Raw genomic sequence first — 21,579 nt, 5'->3', positions numbered from 1 at the left:
CATATCTTACTCGTTTTTTGTTCTTCTTTTCACCTTTTGAATGTGCAATCCATAAAATAATCCTTCAGTTGCATGTCGTTAGCAAATATTGCTCTTAATTAAACAAAATCTACCCACTTATTTGAATGCATTGTAGTATCACATTGACTTTCATATATGTTGTATTATTATTTCATTGAAAAAACTATATTCTTTTTATTCTTAATGTAAATTTTGTTGAATCAAAATATCAGATTAACTTTTACTAGTTACATGAATATTTTAAAATACTTAAAACTAAAATATCTATGAAAAATATTTTACTAATAATAAAAATAGTAATTATAAAACATGTATGAAATTTTTAACTTTAAATTAGCTTAACTATTATTTTATTTGATTAAATATTGCTTTAATGAAGATTTATGAATACTTCATTACATTCTATATTGATTGAAAAAAAATCTACGAATAAAAATAGTTAAAGAAATCAATTTGCTCAATTAGTTAATTAAAAAAAATACTACTTTGATGTTATATATAAGTTCATGAAAGAAATAACATAATGGAAACAGATTATCAATTAATAAAAGAAAATAATTGTCTTATTTTAAAAAAATTGAATTACAATTTATAATACAAACGTGAATTGGAAAGTAACTTGTAATTGTCAGCATTATTTTACAAAGTAAATTTTTTTATAGGTATATTCTTTTTATAATTCAATCTTATTTCATACATCACAAACTTAATGTAAATATCTATTCAGGTGACATTAATCTTTCAGTTATGGGGCTGAATCACTGAATATCTTAACAATTTGTCCTTTCTCGTTGTCCGGTCTCGCTCCCTGTGCCTCTTGTTTGCTCGTCTGTCCGAGGGTGTACCTGTTAAAGGCACTCCGATGCCAAAGTTTAGTTGAACCGTTCGGTAATCCAATACGACAATGACAGTAATAAATACACAGTAAATGTCTCTACCTACCTCTGACTTATATTTATAGTCTTTGAGCATGAGCCTAGGATTAGCGATATTTTAATCTCGGCCCAATCCCGGTCCAATACCCTTAAATACCATTTACCTTAATCTTCTTAAAATTAATCATTTACACTTGTGAGGTCGGCTATCCCACGTCTTTGTGGGCTTTGATGATCGTCCGATCATATGAAGTTGTGGACTTTAATGACCGTCTGGTCATATGATACAATAAAGAATTACAATTAAATTGTAACTATTAGATGGTTGTATATATGTTATTAAGTAAAAAGAATTGTATAGCTTAAATGTTTTATCTTATGATAATAATTTTTGACCCTATGATAATGTTTGTTCCAACAAGTGATATTAGGCTCAAGATGATTTGATTGATGTCCAAGAGATATTTAAACCTTTCAGTCAAATTCAAATCTTTATTTTGTTATGTTGTAGAAGACCAAATCCCTTTTACTTGATACAGTTATTTTTTTTATGTAAAAGATGAATGTTGAGGATCATCATCAATGAGTAAAGCTACAACTTTTAAAGGGCAACCAATAGATGTTTGATCATGCACCAGAATCTAATCTTTGACTTGAAACAATGCTGGATCTCATACACTCAACTATGTTCTATCAAATGATGATAGAGGAACAGTTAGTTATCCACTCACCATATACAGAAAAAAAGCTGTTGTGGACCAAGATTCCTTTCTTATTGAACAAAGATTCCAATCCATTTTTATCTGCAATGTTACATTTCATTCACCACCTTATAATCTCCATATCTTAGTCCGATGTCTTTATCTCTTCTGCAACAGAGAACAAGGTGAAGTCCACTCCTTCAGGAATGAGATTCCTACAGAAAGTTTCTTATCATGTATATATAATTTGATTTAGACTTTTTGGATCCATAAAATTTGATTCTAAAATAAAAAATATATTTTGATATACATAAATTTTTATATTTATTTGATACTATTTCTTTTAATTTTTATTATCTTTTTTAAAACAATAAATTTATTTTTTTTATGATCATATTTTATTCTTATATTGTCAGTCAAATAAATTTAAAAATGTGTCATCGTACCATTATTTTTTAACATAAAATTTAGACTTTTTTTTATAGTTGTTGTATTCCAGAGAGTTAGGGCATCCCCAACTACCTTTGATGCCTGCATAATAAACAATACATGGTTGACAAAAAAACTGAACAACATTATGGCTGCAAAAGAAAAATGAACTGTCAAGTTTTTGTTTTGAAAGCCCTTGTTTTACTCAAATGTTTTGAATTTCAATTTTTGCTTGATAGTTCATGAAATATCATTTATAAATGCTACAACTAGTCACTGTTAGGATTAGTAGAATATGATGATTTTGGATATGCATTATCTCATGACTTTCCTTTGATCTTTTCATTAAATAAATTAAATAAAAGGCAGATCTCGATGGAAAGGTATTTTATTTCATCCACAATGATACAACTACGAGACAAAAAAATTACAGTTACACAGCAGCATAGGAAGAGTATCTTACATAAATTTTCTCTTACATATGTTGTCTTATTGTAACAAGACAAAAAATAATAATAAATTTGGCACATGTAACCTTCATCTGTCCTCACCTTGATAAAAATCTAGCACCATGTTGTTATCTTTATTTTTTGTTTTAGAAAAAAATTATCTACCTCTTTTGACAATTCATGATAAGAATAAAATGGTTCTAACAAAAGTGAATTTTTATATTTATAAAGGAAAAAATAAAGGGGTGTAAAAGTTATTTGAGTGTGAAGGTATATCATATTTTTTTTTAATTCAACGTTCAATCATCTTTTCTCTCAACAAGCAAGTGGCATATCATAGTGAAATTGTGATTTTGTTACATATTCTTATATTCTCCACCTTCTGCAGTTTTACTCAAGCATCGTTATCGATTGTATAGTTTTCAATTCTCTTCATTCTCCTCATCATTACAAAGTTCCAAAACTAATCACTCTGTACACCCCAGTTTTCAAGGAAAAGCATCCTTGTGAAAATGTCAGAATCCAAGGAAGAAAATCCTGACTTTCTTCCCAAGTCAAAGCCACAGGAGGAACATGGGTTTGCCATGGATTTTGACATTGGCTTCGAAAGTCTATGGCCCTTGGATCATCTATCTTTGGTCTCCAACCCCATGTCTCCTTTTCTCTTATCCACTATCGAACAACCTTTTTCTCCTGTCTGGGCTTTTTCTGATGTTGAAGATGAGAAGCAAATCAGAATTGCAACTGCAGGTATCATTCTTTGTTTGCCACGGTTTCCTGTTTTGTTATTTTTTGTTTTGGTTTCTTTCAGTTTGGATGTTGAATTGGATTTTGGAGTGTCTTCAACTTTCATGACTTGATTCATTTCAAGTTGACTCTAGCTTGATGACAGCCACTGAACTTGCTTCAATTGATTGTGAAATTTAAGAAGATTTAGAATTATATTTTTCAACAGTTTCTCTGTTTCTCGGCCTATAGTTCTTGAAAATTGAAGGAATTTTAACTTTTTTATTATCATTTCCCTTGCCGTTCGTGAGGCTCTATTTCACAGATGATGATAAAGTAGCATTTCCAAATCTAAAGATGAAATTTCTTTTCATCTCCATCTTATAAACTGAATGGTCAAATTTTAAGGCCTCATTATGTGCAGTCATTTCCCTATTTTTCTCATTGACCTTCAACCTATTTCATATATAAAGGTCATACACACTTTTGTCAACAATTCCAACTTTCTTGGGATGTTGATTGCATGTGTAAGATGATGACTTTATGGCTTTTGTAGTTATGTATAAACACTGAAATGCTAGATATAACGTGAGATTGAGCTCAAAAATGTCATCATCATAACTGTACAATTTTTCATACACTGTTCCAGTGACACCTGATCCTAAAAGTAAATCTCAATGTAGTTATGGTATTTGTAGTTATTTCTAAATATACAAGTACTAGATATAATAATATTGAGCCAAGAATAAGTTTTTATAGTTCATTCCAAAGACATCTATATATGCCAAACATGAACGTTATAGTTTTCTATGGACCTGCAGTTGTTCTGACTGAAGCTACTACTTTCAGGTAACACAAAAGCAGTAATTGAAAATCCAGTTGAAAATTACGACAACAAGAAATATGTGTCACCATCTCTTGTAGCCGTGCCACCTTCAGAAAATTCAGATGGCTATTGTCTAATCAAGGAAAGAATGACACAAGCACTTCGCCACTTCAAAGAGTTGACTGAACAGAATGTTCTTGCTCAGGTTTGGGCACCTGTGAGGAATGGAAACCGGTATGCACTCACAACTTCAGGCCAACCATTTGTTCTTGATCCACATAGTAATGGACTTCATCAGTATAGAACAGTGTCTCTGAGGTATATGTTTTCTGTGGATGGAGAGAATGATGAAATACTGGGACTTCCTGGTAGAGTTTTTCAGCAAAAAATTCCAGAATGGACTCCTAATGTTCAGTACTATTCTAGCAAAGAGTATCAGCGCCTAAACCATGCACAACATTACAATGTTCGTGGAACCTTGGCTCTACCTGTGTTTGAGCCTGCAGGGCAGTCATGTGTAGCTGTACTGGAGTTGATAATGACTTCACCGAAGATTAACTATGCTCCTGAGGTTGACAAAATCTGCAAAGCCCTTGAGGTTGGATTTCTTTTGCACTGTACTATTTCTTATAGGAGAAAACTTGAATACAATACTCCTGGTATTATTTTCACCATATGAAATTTAAAATCTGGTTGAATAACATTGAAACAAACAACACTTAGAGTATTGTATCTAAGTTTTGTTCTTCGTTATAACTTATAAGTGCATGTTTTGCTCATGTTTGATTCGTTCTCTAGTGTTAGTTTTTGAGGTTTATTATCATATGACAATTGTAAGTTTAACTTCACTTTTAAAACATGAATATATAATTCTTAATTCAATTCTGCAGTGTCACAATGTTCCATTAGTGATGTCATTGTGACCCTGTTGTTTGTAGTGTCGGAACTGGTTGTTCATAAGTTATTATTGATATGTTCTTAAAAATTCCTGAGTCACCTGCTGTCAGTTTCTTTGCAGGCAGTTAATTTAAGGAGTTCAGAGATTTTGGAGCCTCCATACAATCAGGTCGTTTTCTACTATCATGCATGATGCATGCATCCCTTATCTTGTTTATTTTCTCAAAAGATATATATATACACATACATATATATATGTATGTGTGTATATGTATATATGTATGTTGTTCTGTGATTTCTATCTTACCCCTCTGTTATCACAGATATAACTTGGCAATTCTTTTAAACCAGATTTGTAATGAAGATCGCCAGCACGCATTAGCCGAGATTTTGGAGATACTGACAATTGTATGTGAGACTCATAGTTTGCCTCTAGCACAAACATGGGTTCCATGTAAGCATCGGAGTGTCTTGGCACATGGTGGTGGTCATAAGAAAAGTTGCTCAAGTTTTGATGGTTGTTGCATGGGGCAAGTATGCATGTCTATAACTGAGGTAGCATTCTATGTCATAGATGCTCATACATGGGGTTTCCACGAGGCTTGTGTTGAGCATCACTTACAACAAGGTCAAGGGGTTGCTGGGAGGGCATTTTTGTCTCACAACATGTGTTTCTGTGGGAACATTACTCAATTCTGCAAAACTGAATATCCCTTAGTACATTATGCTCTCATGTTTGGTTTAACCAGCTCTTTTGCAGTATGCTTACAAAGCTCTCATACAGGAAATGATGAATATGTGATAGAGTTTTTTCTTCCTCCAAGGATCACAGAATTTAATGAACAAAAGACTTTGTTGAGGTCAATATTGGCCACAATGAAGCCACATTTTCAGAGTCTTAAGATTGCTGCTGGTGTTGAACTTGAGCAGAATTTTTCAATTGAAATTATAGAACCAAGAAAAGAAAGAGTTCATTTGTGGTTTGAATCAATTCCAATTACTCAATCTACTATGTCGCCACCTAGACATGCCTCCCCAAATATGGGGGAGAGGCTGCCACTGGAGCCATCTGAGCAGCAAATAACAACAGACTTTGATGACATAAATGATGGAAGGAATCTCGGTGATAATACAGATGGGCACATTGATCAGAATACTTCCTTGGAACCCAGAACCAAAAAGAAACCCTCAGAGAGAAAACGTGGAAAAGCTGAGAAATCTATTAGTCTTGATGTTTTGCAACATTACTTCACTGGAAGCCTTAAGGATGCTGCAAAGAGCCTTGGTGGTATGTTTCATTCTCTGGTTTAGCAGTTAAACGAAATACTTTGTGTCTCTTCTATGATACAGGTTTTTCTCTACATCAATGAAGAGCTCATGAAATATAGTAGTTATATGGCAACAATTCTTCTCTTACAATATTTAAGTTCTCTTGCTACTTTCTAGAAACACAAAGTTATGTAAAAAATGCTTAATTATCAAAAATGGTTATTGTTTATTGCTAGTAGCTTTCATTTTTACTACTAGCAGCTCAAACATGAAATTCTTAGATATATTCTTCATGTGCATGCAGTTTGCCCTACTACAATGAAACGCATCTGTAGGCAACATGGGATATCGCGTTGGCCATCTCGAAAGATCAAAAAGGTTAACCGTTCCCTATCCAAGCTAAAGTGTGTCATTGAATCAGTCCATGGTGCTGAAGGTGCCTTTGGTTTGAACTCTCTAAGTAATGGTTCACTTCCCATTGCTGCTGGTTCCTTTTCTGAGCCCTCCACTTCAAACAAGTTCAACTGCCAAACCTCATTGACCATTAGGCCATCAGAACCTAAGATCAATGAACAAGATTTTGATGCTTCTAGAGCATCAGAAACAAACAGACAAGCTGGGTTGGAAGGTCACCTTTTAAGTACAAGGACACAAAATCCTGAGAAAGTGATTAATGAAAAAGTTGCGGCCGTTCAGGAGATTGGCACTAAAGGTACAACCAGGTTTAGAACTGGGAGTGGCTCAAGTGAAGAGAGTACAAATCCTTCTCCTCATGGTTCATGCCAAGGTAGTCCCCCAAATGAAATGTCCCCTCCAAAAGATATATTTGTAACAGGTACCAGTGAGCAATGTCTTGTTTTAAGGGGATCACTGGGGTCAACACTGCACTCAACTAGTACACCCAACCATGCAACTGCAAACCCTATGCCTAATTTTGTGGAAACCACAGAACCTCAAGAACCATTTGGAGGACAACTTCTTGAGGGTGTTGGTAGTTCTAAGGACTTGAGGAATCTATGTCGTTCAGCCGATGCTGTTTTGGAGGATCAGGTTCCAGAACCTTGCAGGATAAATCCTCAATGTTCTGATTTGGCTCCTGTGCAGCACATGGATACTAATAACATGACACCTTTCGCAGTTAGGAAAGAGTTGAAGAATGTGACCATTAAGGCAAGTTACAAAGAAGATATCATAAGGTTTAAGATCTCTTTGAACTGTGTCATTGTGGAATTAATAGAAGAAATTGCCAAAAGATTGAAACTAGAGGAGGGAACATTTGATATCAAGTATCTGGATGATGATCATGAATGGGTTTTGATAGCCTGTGATGCAGACCTGCAGGAATGCATAGACATCTCAAGATCATCAGGCAGCAACATAATCAGGCTTGTGGTGCATGATATTCTGCCCATTCTTGGAAGCTCTTGTGAGAGTTCAGGAGATTGGAAAGGTTGTATATAGTTTGGTTTGTACTTAGCTATTCAGAATCTTTAGTTGTAAGAGATTGGTCTTTCTAAAAGATATTATGGTTTTAGATTTGTGCATATTGCAAGAAACCGTAACGTTGGATTTAAGTACTTCAAGTTTCTATAATCACTGTCTTCCAATAGTTTCTTATCAGCCAGAAATAAATGAAAAAAAAAAAGGTTTCGATTGATTTATTAATTGATGTGGTAACTGATTTTAACATTGAACTGTTTGTTTAGGACACTTGCAGTTGTTGTAAATGATGTTATTTTTCTGCTAAAATGTGAAACTCAGGATCATTTTAACAAACTTTTAGGACAAAATGAGTCTGACCTTGAAATTTTTTTGACATTAATCTGAGATCTTGAAGTCAAATCAATTGGACTATATTTTTAACAGAGTTGCCCTTCTCTTTCTTTTATGTTAAAAAGGTTCAATTTGCATTTATAAATAATGCAGTCATCCAATAAAAATCATGTTCAATACGACTTTTACAATGATTATTATAAAATTAATAAAAAAGATGTCGTTCATAGCAACTTGCAACTAAATCAGCGGAAAAACCAATTCTACTGTCATTGTCCACACTACTTACTCAATTTAATGGGTAAACGGCATGGCATGGCTGAACAGCAAGTATCTTAATTCAGTCCAACAAAAGTTATTTCCACAGACTCATTCAAAGGAGCAAAAGTTTTCAACAAGTGCTTCTAAAATTGAATCCTTCATGTCACAGCATGTCATCGAAATAATAAACCAAAGTTCAACAAACGTAGAGACATTAAAATCAATAGAACAGATGTGATTAAGCTGTACTTTTGTTCAGTAATGTTAGCCAAATTAACAAGGATAAACCATACACACTCATTTTGTCAGTCTAATTTCACGTTAGTGTGAAAACTGAATGTGACAAATAAATAACCTAACAAAATCTGAACCCTACACATGAGCAACAAATTACATTCCCTTTTCTATAATTGTACAAAGAGAAAACACACTTGAAAAGTATCTATCTGCAGAGAAGTTCACACCCACCACAAACAGCCATGATTGGCGTAAATCAGAGATACAACGACGAAAATGATGTGGCGCGATTTCAGCAAGGGGCATTGGGAATATTGTGTCAAATGGCTACCTAAATGAGCCAGTTTGCAGCTGTCCCCGCATTGCTACTCAGACCTATTTAGTCTTGAATCCTTGTGCATTCACCGAGCAATTGTGTTCTCTATCTTATCAGAAAAACAGCTCTAGATTGTTGTGTCAGAAAAGGAAAGAAATCCATGATCAGCCATTCCACTGGTCCAACCAAATCTAAAGCAAATAAAATTGTGAATAGAGATAGTCACGAATTTTATAGTAATCTTCACACAGAGGACCTTCAATAACAATTTGCTGAGCACCAGAACCACCACCCTGTAAGAATAAAAAAAAATCATCTTAACAGATCAGAATCATGATCCAACAACTGAATAAACTCATCTATATTAAAAAATTACCAGTTCTCTAAGATTACAGAAAATAACAAATGCTCAGAAGGAGAAGCACTTACCTTCTGAGTTGCATCCCCAACTTTCCGAAGAGTTACGTATTCACCACAACGTAAAGCCCCACCAGCAAACTCCACCTATAAAGTTAATTGAGTTAGGATACATATTTCCATAGTCAGTGTTCTCTAATTTTCTTTTACTCAGATATCAGTTAAAGAACACAGTAAACAGCATTTTCACTTCATGTGCCAATCAAAAATCGGAGCAAGGAGGAACTGGAAACTAAAACTGAACAAGTACCTGAACACCCTTGCCAGAGAGAAACTGTTTGATATCTGCCAATTTCAAATCACCAACAAGAACAGACTTATGTGGAGGAGCCGCTTCAGAAACAGGGAGCAGAGAAAGCATGTCGTTTTCTGTCTTCCCTACGACAGCATCTACCCAAGCTACTTCATAATCTCCCAGCTGCAGTTGAACTCATTTTCATTATTCAAAATAATGAATTCCCACCTAGTGGAAAAAGGTTGGTTGTAGCTATTCAACATGATATACTTTTACCTTTTTGAAGAGTACATTACTCATTAGCTTCTCAGATAGTTGAACCTATACCCAGAAAAGCACATGATTAATTTTAACATCGTGTAAAGCTGTTTTGGAAATGTATGAAACTTGACATCATTGTACCTTGTAAGCACATAAATCAGAGGTCACATCAATTGTCTCATCAATTTGGGGAGCATAAACGTGAGGACAAACATGCTTCAGGCAGTGCTGCTTCAGATGCTCTGTAGCTTCTGCTGACCCATGCACCAAAACCTTTTGGAAAAATCAGTAAGTATTCATCATCATGCATGATAATAAACCTAGTAAATGATAATAATGATAGTATCATTAGCTCATCCCTTAAACCAATATCATGTGCCAGTGAGCTAGACCATAATAGCTAAAAAGTTAGATAGTAATACTGGGAGGCAATCAGAAAAATACATGCACAGGTTTGGCGCATGTCTCGTTATATACAGTTCCTTATTCCTAGTTTAGCCATTGATTGTTCGAGATTATTCTCAGTTAATTAGGAATGTAACTTTTAATTTCAAGTAAACACTAAAGTAGTCTGTCCAATATTAGTCTATTAAATTTTTAGTGAACAAAATTAGTCCGTCAAGTAAACTAATTTGGCAAGCACAAATAGATCTAAGGGAAGATTTGCTCCACCAAGGCAACAAAATCTTCCTGGGAAATTTGATATAGGCTTAAATCCACTTTTTGATTTCTGTAGTTTCACAAATGTGTTATTTTGGTTCCTATAAAGTTTTAATTGCAAATTTGGTAATCAAATTTTGCAAATTAAGCAATTTTAGTCCATGGTTAAATATTTCATCCAACTGCTTACAAAAAGTGGTACATGTTTGTTAGTGATAATAGTATCAATCACTCATTTACGTAAGATATTGATACTAAGGTTAGACAATTAACTTTAAAATACATACTAATCTGACAGATATGTTAACATATTTTCTTAACAATTGAATGATATAGTAGTTGAATTGCTTAATTTTGGAAAACTGGAGGACCAAATCTACAATTATGATTTTATAATGATCAAAATTGCACATTTGCGAAACTGACCAAAAGTGGATTTAAGCCTTTAGTTTACCAAATTAGCATTCTTGGTAAGTTTTAATATCTAGGGAAAATGTGCAATTTTTAGCAACCATTAGGAAGTAGGGGAAAAAGAAAAATGTTAGAGAAAAATTGCATTTCCCAAAAAAATTCACCTCATTGGGAAGTGGACAAGTCAGGAGATAAAACTTGTGGTGAGACCATTCTGGAAAGGTTTTCTCTCCTAGCTCGAGAAGAAAATAGAAAGGAAAAAAATCAAATGAATAGTCCCTTATATTGTCCAAGATAAGAATATATTAGGAAATAAGGGCTTCTTTATTGTTTGTTGTCCAAGTTGTCCAAATTCTTAGTATAGTTACCTTAAATGTATATTAGGAAGTTCATCTTAATTGTTCTCATGTAAATTGTTTTGCCACACTGGGTGAAGAAATAAACTCAAGCACATTCACGAAATTTCCCTCCACTTTTTCTAACATGATTGCAGCCTCAATGATAGTGTTTAGACCCACATCAAATAGAGAGATATGGCTTAAGTCGAACTTATACAGCTAGGATCATCTTAACCTCACAAGTCAATTTTGTGGAGTTAATATAGATCCTATGTTTGAGTTCTTATGGTACTAAAGTCTAACCAAGATCTATTGTTCCACTTGCATTTGACACACTTTTTGGCACAAGTGTGTTGGAAAGCTAGTTGCAACCTCTTTGGAAAGTGTCTTGATGGCAACTTGAAGGGTGGAACTATTAATATCAGATAGTGCTCACCTTACAAGTTAGTTTTGCAGGTTGAATTAGACACTACACAAAAATGCTACAAGTTACTATTAAAAGGTCTCTCATTGGAAAAAAATATGGGTGAAATACCCCTTGGCTTGGGTAATCTTCCTTTATTGTGCTAGGTTTGATGGCTGATTTACGCCTGGCCAACCAAGTAAGCCTACAATATCAATATATTTTCCAAACCATAAAAAGGCAACCGAGTAAGCCTACAATATCAATATATTTTCCTGCACCTTTATCTACCCATTATAATACTACCCCGCTAAAATTCTAATTCCTTGCCACCACAGAATTGTAGCCAGAAGATCAAAATGTTCCCTCACTTAAGATAGCATAGTTTTTAAAGGTGGCAAAATAAACTACCTAGTTGAGGCGGTTCCCATTCCAAAAAAGACATCCAAATATAATTTACAAAAAACTTAATGATGTGCTTGGTTAACCAAGTAGCATCAAAGAGATGCATACCAGCTTCAAGGGAGCCACATGAGATAGAATATTTTTAATGGATCTTCCATCTGAACGTCCTTCAAAATCCATGTAAACCAATACACACTTAACTTGCACCTGGAAAAAAAATAATATCAATACCTTACACCATTATATGTAGATTTGGCAGATTTAAGATTCACACAAGTAGAGTGATACATACAGGATATTCAAAGCATAAGAAATGCATCCATTTGTACAACAATAATTAAAAGAAGCTTCCATGTAATACTCCCTATCTGATGTGTTTCAAATCCAAATTAAAGGAATGGATGACAAGAACTGAAGGGCATGATAAAATTCAAAATGCACACAACAAAATTTTGTATGAAAAAAACCACGAATGTGGTTCCAACTCAATATTATGCTTGATTTCTTTGGGGATAAAAACATAAGATTCCTCAGACATAAACAGAAACAGAGACACACGCACAACTAAGGAACAAATAACAGATATGAAGAAAAATTCAGTTGTAGGATTACTATGACTAAAGGAAAAACTGACATAACATCTTTTGTAAATCTCATGAACTGATAGGTGTAAAACATTTGTGAAAGTCGTAAAATTTAATAATATTCAAAGTACAAAAGTGCTGATAAAAATAATTCAAAGTGCAAAAGTGAAAGGCAAAATTAAAAAAAAAAACAACTTGGTTCATCTATTCAATTTCTGAATACAACAGTAACATGTGCAAATTCAAATACAATTTAATAAATTTACTATTCATAAAAAGCATAAACACTAAAATATAAGAAATAAATACTGCTACTTACAGTCCTTTCATCAGATACAACTTTTGATGGCTTTGTATCAAGTATTAAACCTGCAGCACCTTCATCAAGTTTTCCATTTATATCACCACCTCCCTGACAGAAAATAGGAAAAATGATAATCAAGTAATAGTATTAATAACATGTTGCAGTATAGATGCCAGTAAAACTCTCCATTCCTCTATATCAGAACTCGTAAAATAGTACATCAGTAAAAAATATTAGTTAGAAGTTGCATGTGTTACTTGCCATCCAAATGTCTATGAAAAAGAAAGTTAAAGACAAGCAACCAAGCCAAATGCAAAATAGACCATAACAAGTTACTAAGCTTAAGATTCTTGTACTTTTTCCTTTATAAAGTCTCCTTATGCTTTGTGATCCATTAATGCAACTGGCGTTATGTTTCGCAAGTCTGAACTTTGTACATACTTCTGAATATGTAAATTCATTATATTCTATCCATTGAACCTTCTTTGTTATAGTTCAGCATACAAACATGGTATAAACAGTAAAGTAGATTTTTTTAAAAATGAAAACTACAAGCTGAAACTGGGAAGTAGATGTTTTAGAAAAGAAACTCACGTGCATTGCAATCTGATTCATGTCTTCATCCTTAATTACATAATCATCTGGATTTATGACTTCACCAAAATCATCCCATTCTGATGTATTCTCATAACAGGGAAACATTGGTGCAACACTCGTGGAAGGGGGAACAAATCCATCAATAAATATATCCCGGTATCCTCCACCTCGTGGACCAGCCACTGCAAGTCCAAATCAAATTAGTGAAGGAACCTTAAACAATTGTAGAAACTTATAAAACATTAAAAGAAATTTCCAAAAATTTTCAAAATATGCATAATAACAGACAAATTCAATATATGCACAAAGTAAGTATGACATGATTTTATACTAAATACAGATTAATTAAGTAGAAGTCACATTAGAAAGTTCATAAAATGATGAATAATGTTCCAAAGACAATTCAATATCATGTTATTTGTTGAATGGTAGTCTTTTATTTTAAAACTCTTACTGTTCAGTACATATTAAGATACAACCAGTTGAAGACAAAAAGTTCAGTTCTATAATCATTGAAATTTTCAAATATATAAAACAACTCTGAATGAGGAAGTTAAGCAGAAGAGGTACAGAAATCTGAAATGGATAATTTTGTCTGTCCAATTACATTTCACAAGAGAAGACTGCCAAATTTATATTTTCTACTTAAAATGAAAAAATATGAACGTTTCATAAGAATAGCTCCAAAATAATTTATACTACACATACCTTCTGGTGGTACATGATTATTGCCAGAATCAATGACCATTGGATCACTATTATTATTATCAGACCCATGAGATGTTTTCAATTCTTCCTCTTTCATAAGACTGGCTTTTAAAGCTTCTTTTTTTATTCGATCTTGTTCTTCTTCGTAGGCAATAAGCTCTTCCCCAACCAAAGGAACACGCTTGGACACAACAACTTTGACAGCTTTTGGTGGTGGATCAGCTTGGAGCATACGAGCTAGTGTGGCAAACTACATATCCAAACACATGAGGATCAGTTGAAACAAATAATAGCAATCATCAGTTTTAAGCAGTTAAAGAAAATACATGACAGGAAATACTACATGACTAATTGCTCCATTCTCGTAGCTAAAAAAAGAGAAAACATCATTACCACAAATATAAAGCATTCTTTTAATAAAGATAAATCTTCAACGGTATTCTGTAAGTCTAGTAGGAGAGAAAATACAACATCCTAAGCTAGAATTTAAAATACACGACAACAATACATGACAAAAGATGGAAAATTAGCAGTATTTGCATTTGTGCATGTGTTGTTGAAAATATTGTGCAAGATGGAAACAAAATGATTGGTGAGAAGATTATAAGGGGGGAAACCAGGATTGTATCATCTTGAATGCAACAGTGAAAAGATATATCCCCATGGATACAAAGAAAGGTTGCTTTCATCACATGTGTTACAGTCAAGCAGACAAGAAAGAGAATTCAAGGTATATTACAAATTGGTAAGCAATAAACACGCACTTTCCTAACAACCAACATAAGAAACCTCATTAAAAAGTTTGAATTAGATGCTGTTTTCACAGCAAAAAAATCCGTGCACATGTCAGATTACTTTTAGAACCAACTTACGAACATTATTACTTTATTTATTCACAGGTAATAATGTCAAGGTAGGTCATCGGTAAATGCAAACAAGAATACTTTGTAGAGCATTAAAGTAACTAGCAACTGCAAACATATTTACAACTTTTCTCTGACTTATCTAATCTTTGGCGCCTTGGGAAAAGCTAAAACAATTCATATTGAAAATTAAAATACAAATGCAACTGTGGCATCAACACTATAAGGACAAGCTGTTAATAGATTTGCAGATAAAAGTAGAGAAACATGCTACAATTTATGGTGATTCTCATGAATACAGAAACACAAAGGAAAAAAATTCTCAGGATACCTGGCCTCTTTCAGTAAAAAGCACAAGGTTTTTTGAATCATTGGCCCACTCAACAAATATATCATGAGAAAAGCCTGCTTCCAAACTTGCCATGGATGCTAGAACCACCTATGAAAGGTATACATGTCAGAGTCAGTAAGGAAGTTGATCTGACAAAAAATAAGTATACAAATTATTCAACCTTTGGACCCTCTGGAGCATTGTCAAGGTCAGTCTTGTTAATCAGAAGGGTAACATACCTACAGGTAAGAGAATTGCAGTCTAGTTTTAGACACAAGATAATAGCAATCATAACAAGAGATTAATGATTTGTTTGATATCCTTAAACTTAGGTTATCAAAGCTCACTTTGCACTTATTATTGAAGAAAGCATTGCTTTATATAATAGATATCTCAAGAAAGTAATCATAGGTTTAATATGCCTTGCACTAATTGGGTGTTAAAAGTATTCCTAAAGACAGCATAAAATTAAACTTTGACATAAGAATATCTTACTTCAACTATAAGTTAAAGATGAGACCACTTACTTCAGAAGAAAAATATTTTCACGAGTTTTTTCAAAAGACTTTGCTATGGAATCACTCATCCACTCAAGGAAACTCTTCACGTAATCAATTGTGCTGGAAGCAACATATGTAAGAAAGTATATAGGGTAGTTCAAGTTTTCATCAGACCAATACTGCACGAACAAATATATGAGATATTAATTCAGACATAACACCATAAGGAAAAAGAAAAGGAGAAAGAGAGTAGAAGCACATGTCTCATACTGACCGATTCCAACAACAGAATAAGTTCCAACACTCGTCCTGCAGTGTCAACAGGTAGTAATACATTGCCACCTGCTCTTAGAGTCTTCTTTAAGATATCTATATAGTCAACAAGATATATGATCAGAAATTTAGAAAAACCAAAGCATACATAAATCCTAAATAATTTTTTTTTTCATTTCATGGTCAAGATTAAAAGTACATGCTTGGCTCATCAGCCTCATAAGTGAATGTACCAGACATAAAATATTACAGTTTACTCTTAATAGCTATTGAGAAAACAAAAAAAAAATGGAAAAACCCTGCTTAGCTCAGTCACATTGCAGAAGTTACAGATTAAAAAGATGGTTACCTCCAAATTCTTTGTCCTTTTGACGTCTGTAAGGCTGATTGTTCAAAGCATTGTAAGCATCAGTTATTAGAACAGCAGGCCGCACAAAAGAACCAAGAGCAGTTCCATTCAAATGCCTAGAAAAAAAAAATATATTGATGAGAAGATTCCTTATTGCTCTCGAAAGGTATAAAAGATAAAATTGAACCACTAGTAATTTACCTTTCTTTCCTATGATTAAAATCAACAGCATATATGACATCCTCACCATCCTTTGTAATTTTCCAAACAGTACCTCCCAAAAGATGTCCAGCAACATGAGGCGCAATCACAATTCCTTCTCCTTTGCCTAAAAGTGGTTAAAAATTAAAATGCCATTAAAGATAACACGACCCAAATGAGGGAATATTAAGTACTGAAACATCAAGGCATATCAGAATTAGAGAGGAACTCTAAAAGATTAAATAATACTGGTTGAGAAGGTTATATGCGAGGTTTGGGAGACTGTACCAATTTCTCTCAAGTATGGGCAAACTTTTGTCACACACCAAAAGCTTTATCTTTGATGAATTGATAATGTATGCTTTAATTTCACATCATTAATTAATGTACATTTTTATTCATAACTTCTACAGCAAGGATAAATATTTCACATGGTGAATATAAGTAAACTGTTACTACAAAAAAACGTATTAACTTCTGAAAATAAAATTTTAAACTAATCGCATACTTTGAATTAGTGGATTCACATGATTACTAAATTTAGGGCAATTCAAAGCTCCAAAACATTTGAAAATGAGGTGTATTCACAGATAAACTAAACTTTCAAATCAAATGTTTCTAGTTGTTAACAAAAATCTTCCATTGTGCATGCAAATAATTCTAGACACTAGAGACTGGAAACTTGTGAAGTTATTATCATTCAGGCCTCTACTATTTGCCAAATAACCATGAGAGGTCACATAAAAATATATTTTCACTATATAGCATAACAAACATAAAAAATTAGGCAAACAACTTCAGCGTTGACCATTGATCCTTTAAAAAGTTATACTACGTAACATTGATTTTGGCCATTTAGCCCCACTAAATCTTTCAACATGAGGCATATAGATCTTTTTAACTTGGCCCAAAACAAAGCGATTTTCATCTTTGACTCCTTTGTGAGAAATACCCTTAGCTTCAAGAGAGCTGTTGCCAAGACAAAGGATTCCAGTTTGGAGGGAACTTTGGATTTCCTAATGGTCTTTAATTTCATGCAATAAATAAAGGCTTGAATAAGTAGAATGGTGAGGTGGAAGAAGAGAAACAAAATACATGCCACCACTTCAATGCATGAGATTCAAAAAAAAAAATTGAAACACCTACCTGACAGATGATGATTCTGAGAATATGTTAGCCTCGTTACACTCTGGAAAGCAGAATCAATATCATCCAATGTGAACAGATCGAATTCCGACACTTGCTACAAAAGAACAAACTATCTCAATCCAACCATCCAGCTATGAAACACACATTTTCCAAATTCTATCTAGTGATTAAAAAGACAAGTGCACATATAAGAATATGAGAGATCCAACATCCTACAAACCAAGAAGCACAAAAAACCTTCTTCTCAACAGCAAAACCAAACAAACCAGTGTGTAATTTCACCTTTCTTGAAAGGTACTGGTCATACATAGTGAGAAGGCCCAATCTGAAGACAGGCTCAGTTGAATAAACCGGGGCAGAGAGTCCGAGCTGCTTAATGGCATATGGGAGGGCACCAAGGTGAAGTGTATCAGCATGTGAAAGCAAGACAGCATCAATGGTTGATGCTACCCTACATGCCAGTCATAAAATCTCAGTAAGAAATCAAAGGTAACAAAATATAAACACGCCAGGTAACAAAATATAAACACGCCCAAAAGGCAAAAAGCACAAATTTCATTGCCATTCAAATATACAATGCCACAGAAAAAGAAAATAGTTTTCTCCTTTCTTATTCAAAACTCTAGTTCCTTGACAACAAACAATGTATAAAGGAAAATAACTCATAAAAATCAATATTATGGAGATGAAATTCATATCAAGTTAGGAAGAAAAGAAGGCGGACGGGTTGAAACAGAGTACCCACACAAAAAAGATATATATAAAAAAAAAACAATCTTGTTCGCCACAAACATGCCATAAACATCAATTCCATTGTCATTCATAATCACAACCCCGCCCCACAAAAAAAAAAAGTCTTCTTCTTCTTCTTCTTTCTAGTTATAGTGCCTCTCAACATGGGAAAAAAAATTGAAGCAGAGAGAGAAAGAGAAAGACCTGGAGAGGGGTTGAAGGAGTGAGGGGTCGAATTGGTCGTTCCAGCCACAGTCGACGAGGAAGTTGAAGCCATCAATGGAGACCAAATACGAGAGAGGGTTCTCATTGTACACTCCACACAGTGGCGTTACCTGCACTGATGTTCCCATTTTCCTCTCTCAACTTCGTCCACACACACAAACCCTTTGGTGTCTCAAACCATAAGGGGTTTATGGGAAAGAAGGTGGAGGAGAAGGGGGAAAATGCAATTGATTTCTTTAATAAAAAAATGGTAATAATTTGAACAGGATTAATTTTATCATAATTATTAATCAGTAATAACTATATATTAGGCAAGGTGTGAAATACATTAATTAATTAATACATTTAAAAGAAAATATTGATGAACTGACAATAGTACTCGGGATCTCATGTGTGTTGTTCATATCCCATCCCATTACTTAGGGTTGATTTATCAGAATTTGAAGATCATGCATTGGAAGATCGTAATTAATAAGTATAACTATAATTAAATTGAATTAGTTTTTACTCTTTTATAAAAACAATTACTATTCAAAATGAAGTTCTAGTGTCTAAAAATAAATATAGTTCTTATTTTATTTTCAATTATTATAAAATTATTTGACTCCATTTTTTTAAAAAAATTTAAATACTCATTTTGTTTTATTTTCATTAATTTTGTTTAATGTGGAACTTATTTTTTTTAGTATTCAATATGTTTCAAATTTAATAATTTATGTTTAATTTGATCATTTTTTATGATATTGGAAAATAGTTAACAACAGACTATATATGTTGATAGTATTTGAATGAGTTGTTAGATTATTATTTACATTATCATCTCACATAGATGCATACGTAGCCATCCGATGTTGTCATCGAACCACGTAGTCAACCACCAATTAGTCACCGTCGGAACAGTGTCGTTCCTCCACCATTGTGACGCACAGATTCCACCACCATAGCAAGTGTAGCACGAGAAATCAAAAACCACCTTGCATCACCAGTGTCTTCATGTTATCTCCTTCACTTACACTTCGAACCACTGTCAATATAAAATTCAAATGTCTTTTAGTTTCCCTTGTGCATGTTTGTACTAACTTTGATTGTCTTATAGAATTGTTTGCAAAAAAATTGTTTTAAGAACATTTTTTCAATTGATATATGATCACACCGTCTTGAAAAGCTTAAAAAATGTTTTTAATATGAATTGCTCTCGAACTTATTACTAATCATAACAAACTTAGTTTACTCACAAATCAATATGAATTTTTCAATATATAATAAAATGATATTATACAAATTAGGTTTTCAAATTGATGGGTCATGACCCAAGCACATTCAAAAAGAGTTAAAGTCATTTATGTAAGGTGAACCAATAAGGTATCTCCAAAGTAGACCAAAACTCTAAAATGTTATCTTGCACCAAACCCTAAAAATATTATCTCGGTGAAAGAGGGTTTGACATGTTGCACTCTAACTTTTACAAAAACTCTATAGTAAGAGCTTGTCATGTGGAAAGTCACTTTAGCAAAAGTTTCGCCATTAGAAAAATGACACATGGTCACTACCTTTGTAAGGAAACTCTTCACTAAAAGCTTTCTATATGGAAAACCTTTTTAGAAAAAGTTCCCTAAGAGGAAAATGACACGTGATCACTACATTTGTTAGAAAACTCTCACTAAGGGTGTGTTTGTTTTAAAGGATTGCTTTAGGGAAGAGTGACTGGATGAATTTGAGGGGATTTAAGGATAAATTGATTGTTGTTTTTTCTTAAGGAATTTGGAAGTGAGTAAGAGTAGATTTGGAAGTGAGTAAGAGTAGATTTGGAAGTAAAGTGTGTGAAAATTAGTGTAGAATTTGACCGATGTGACAAATAAAAAAATTATTTAATTGGTTTAAATTGAATATTACCAAAATGCTCCTAGTTATAAAAATAATATAAAATGATAATTGTTAATGTTATATTTAATTCTAAAAATGTTTATAAAAAGAAAAAAATAAAAATTAATTTTTAAAATGTAAAAAAATTATAATTGAGTAAATTAAAATAATTATTTTTAAAATATAATATTTTTTAATATAAAGCATGACCAATCCCTTCAATGCATGTGACCAAACAATAGTTCTACTATTTTTTCATTCACATTGGAATGATTCTTGCTTCCCTAGATTTGATTCCATATGATGCATGTATTTTAATTAATTATAATGAAGGGCAAAGGAGGAGTTTCACATCAAATCCACCCTAATCACATGGCTTCGGCACATATTCAATAAATTGTTCATCCCGCAAATCCGTCTTGATTTATCGTTGCTAATTCGTTAAAATGAACATGTTTTTTAATTGCAATCCATCTTTCTAAATCAGCTTAAGCAATGCAATCTATTCATCCGAACACAACGTAAGAGCTTTCCATGTGGAAAGCCACTTTAGCAAAAGTTCTCTAATAGAAAAATTACACATGACCACTATCTTTGTAAGAAAAATCTTCACTAAGAGCTTGTCATGTGACCACCATGTCTCATATGGGACACCCTCCGTCAAGCTAGGGTTACAAAACTAATAATATAAGATTAACTTAAGCTAGGTGCAAATATTGCCTTACAATTTAAACAAGATTGTTCAAAAACCCTACATTATTTGGCCTTTAATACAATACCTAAAAAAAAATCTTACATTACTTGACTCTAAATACAAGGTCTATAAATACTCCATGATGGTTCAAGAGAAAGAGTTTTGCTTCACCTTGCATAGATGACTCCAACTCTTTTTGAATGTGTTTGAGTCATGGTTATGAGGTATGTCATCACAAACCATATTGAATGTGTTTCACTCATTAGACAAACATTAAATCTTAACAAATTTTTTCA

General features: G+C 33.2%; 2 protein-coding genes across 2 annotated transcripts; one reads left to right on the top strand and one right to left on the bottom strand.

Annotated features, from left to right (window-relative positions):
* Window positions 1-2,764: 2,764 nt before the first annotated feature.
* On the top strand, window positions 2,765-7,786 carry LOC124831637 (protein NLP6-like). Its single transcript, XM_047305688.2, has 5 exons — window positions 2,765-3,225; window positions 4,051-4,625; window positions 5,046-5,093; window positions 5,276-6,212; window positions 6,498-7,786. Exons 1-5 carry the CDS (start codon window positions 2,988-2,990, stop codon window positions 7,652-7,654), a joined length of 2,955 nt encoding a protein of 984 aa, XP_047161644.1. The 5' UTR covers window positions 2,765-2,987; the 3' UTR covers window positions 7,655-7,786.
* Window positions 7,787-8,437: 651 nt separating this feature from the next.
* On the bottom strand, window positions 8,438-18,929 carry CPSF100 (cleavage and polyadenylation specificity factor 100). The gene is made up of 18 exons (XM_047305690.2): window positions 18,706-18,929; window positions 18,052-18,220; window positions 17,767-17,863; window positions 16,621-16,747; window positions 16,420-16,535; window positions 16,072-16,166; window positions 15,825-15,976; window positions 15,479-15,536; window positions 15,298-15,405; window positions 14,104-14,353; window positions 13,393-13,577; window positions 12,814-12,906; window positions 12,019-12,117; window positions 9,835-9,966; window positions 9,709-9,753; window positions 9,448-9,615; window positions 9,210-9,284; window positions 8,438-9,073 (listed from the first exon to the last, which is right to left on the bottom strand). Exons 1-18 carry the CDS (start codon window positions 18,852-18,854, stop codon window positions 8,972-8,974), a joined length of 2,220 nt encoding a protein of 739 aa, XP_047161646.1. The 5' UTR covers window positions 18,855-18,929; the 3' UTR covers window positions 8,438-8,971.
* Window positions 18,930-21,579: the final 2,650 nt, after the last annotated feature.

Source organism: Vigna umbellata, chromosome 4 (assembly GCF_029865625.1).
Source record: "Vigna umbellata cultivar VRB3 chromosome 4, Vumbellata_1.0, whole genome shotgun sequence".
Classification (NCBI taxonomy): Eukaryota; Viridiplantae; Streptophyta; class Magnoliopsida; order Fabales; family Fabaceae; genus Vigna; species Vigna umbellata.
The sequence above is the reverse complement of the archived record's forward strand: the minus strand, read 5'-3'. Positions and strand labels throughout refer to the sequence as shown.

Coding starts and splice junctions, on each gene's coding strand:
- LOC124831637 (XM_047305688.2), top strand. CDS start 2,988: ATGTCAGAATCCAAGGAAGAAAATCCTGACTTTCTTCCCAAGTCAAAG. Junction 5,094..5,275: donor TGGAGCCTCCATACAATCAG/GTCGTTTTCTAC, acceptor CTTTTAAACCAG/ATTTGTAATGAAGATCGCCA. Junction 6,213..6,497: donor TGCTGCAAAGAGCCTTGGTG/GTATGTTTCATT, acceptor ATGTGCATGCAG/TTTGCCCTACTACAATGAAA.
- CPSF100 (XM_047305690.2), bottom strand. CDS start 18,854: ATGGGAACATCAGTGCAGGTAACGCCACTGTGTGGAGTGTACAATGAG. Junction 13,578..14,103: donor TAATCATGTACCACCAGAAG/GTATGTGTAGTA, acceptor TTGGACTTGCAG/TGGCTGGTCCACGAGGTGGA. Junction 9,074..9,209: donor TTGGGGATGCAACTCAGAAG/GTAAGTGCTTCT, acceptor TTATTCTTACAG/GGTGGTGGTTCTGGTGCTCA.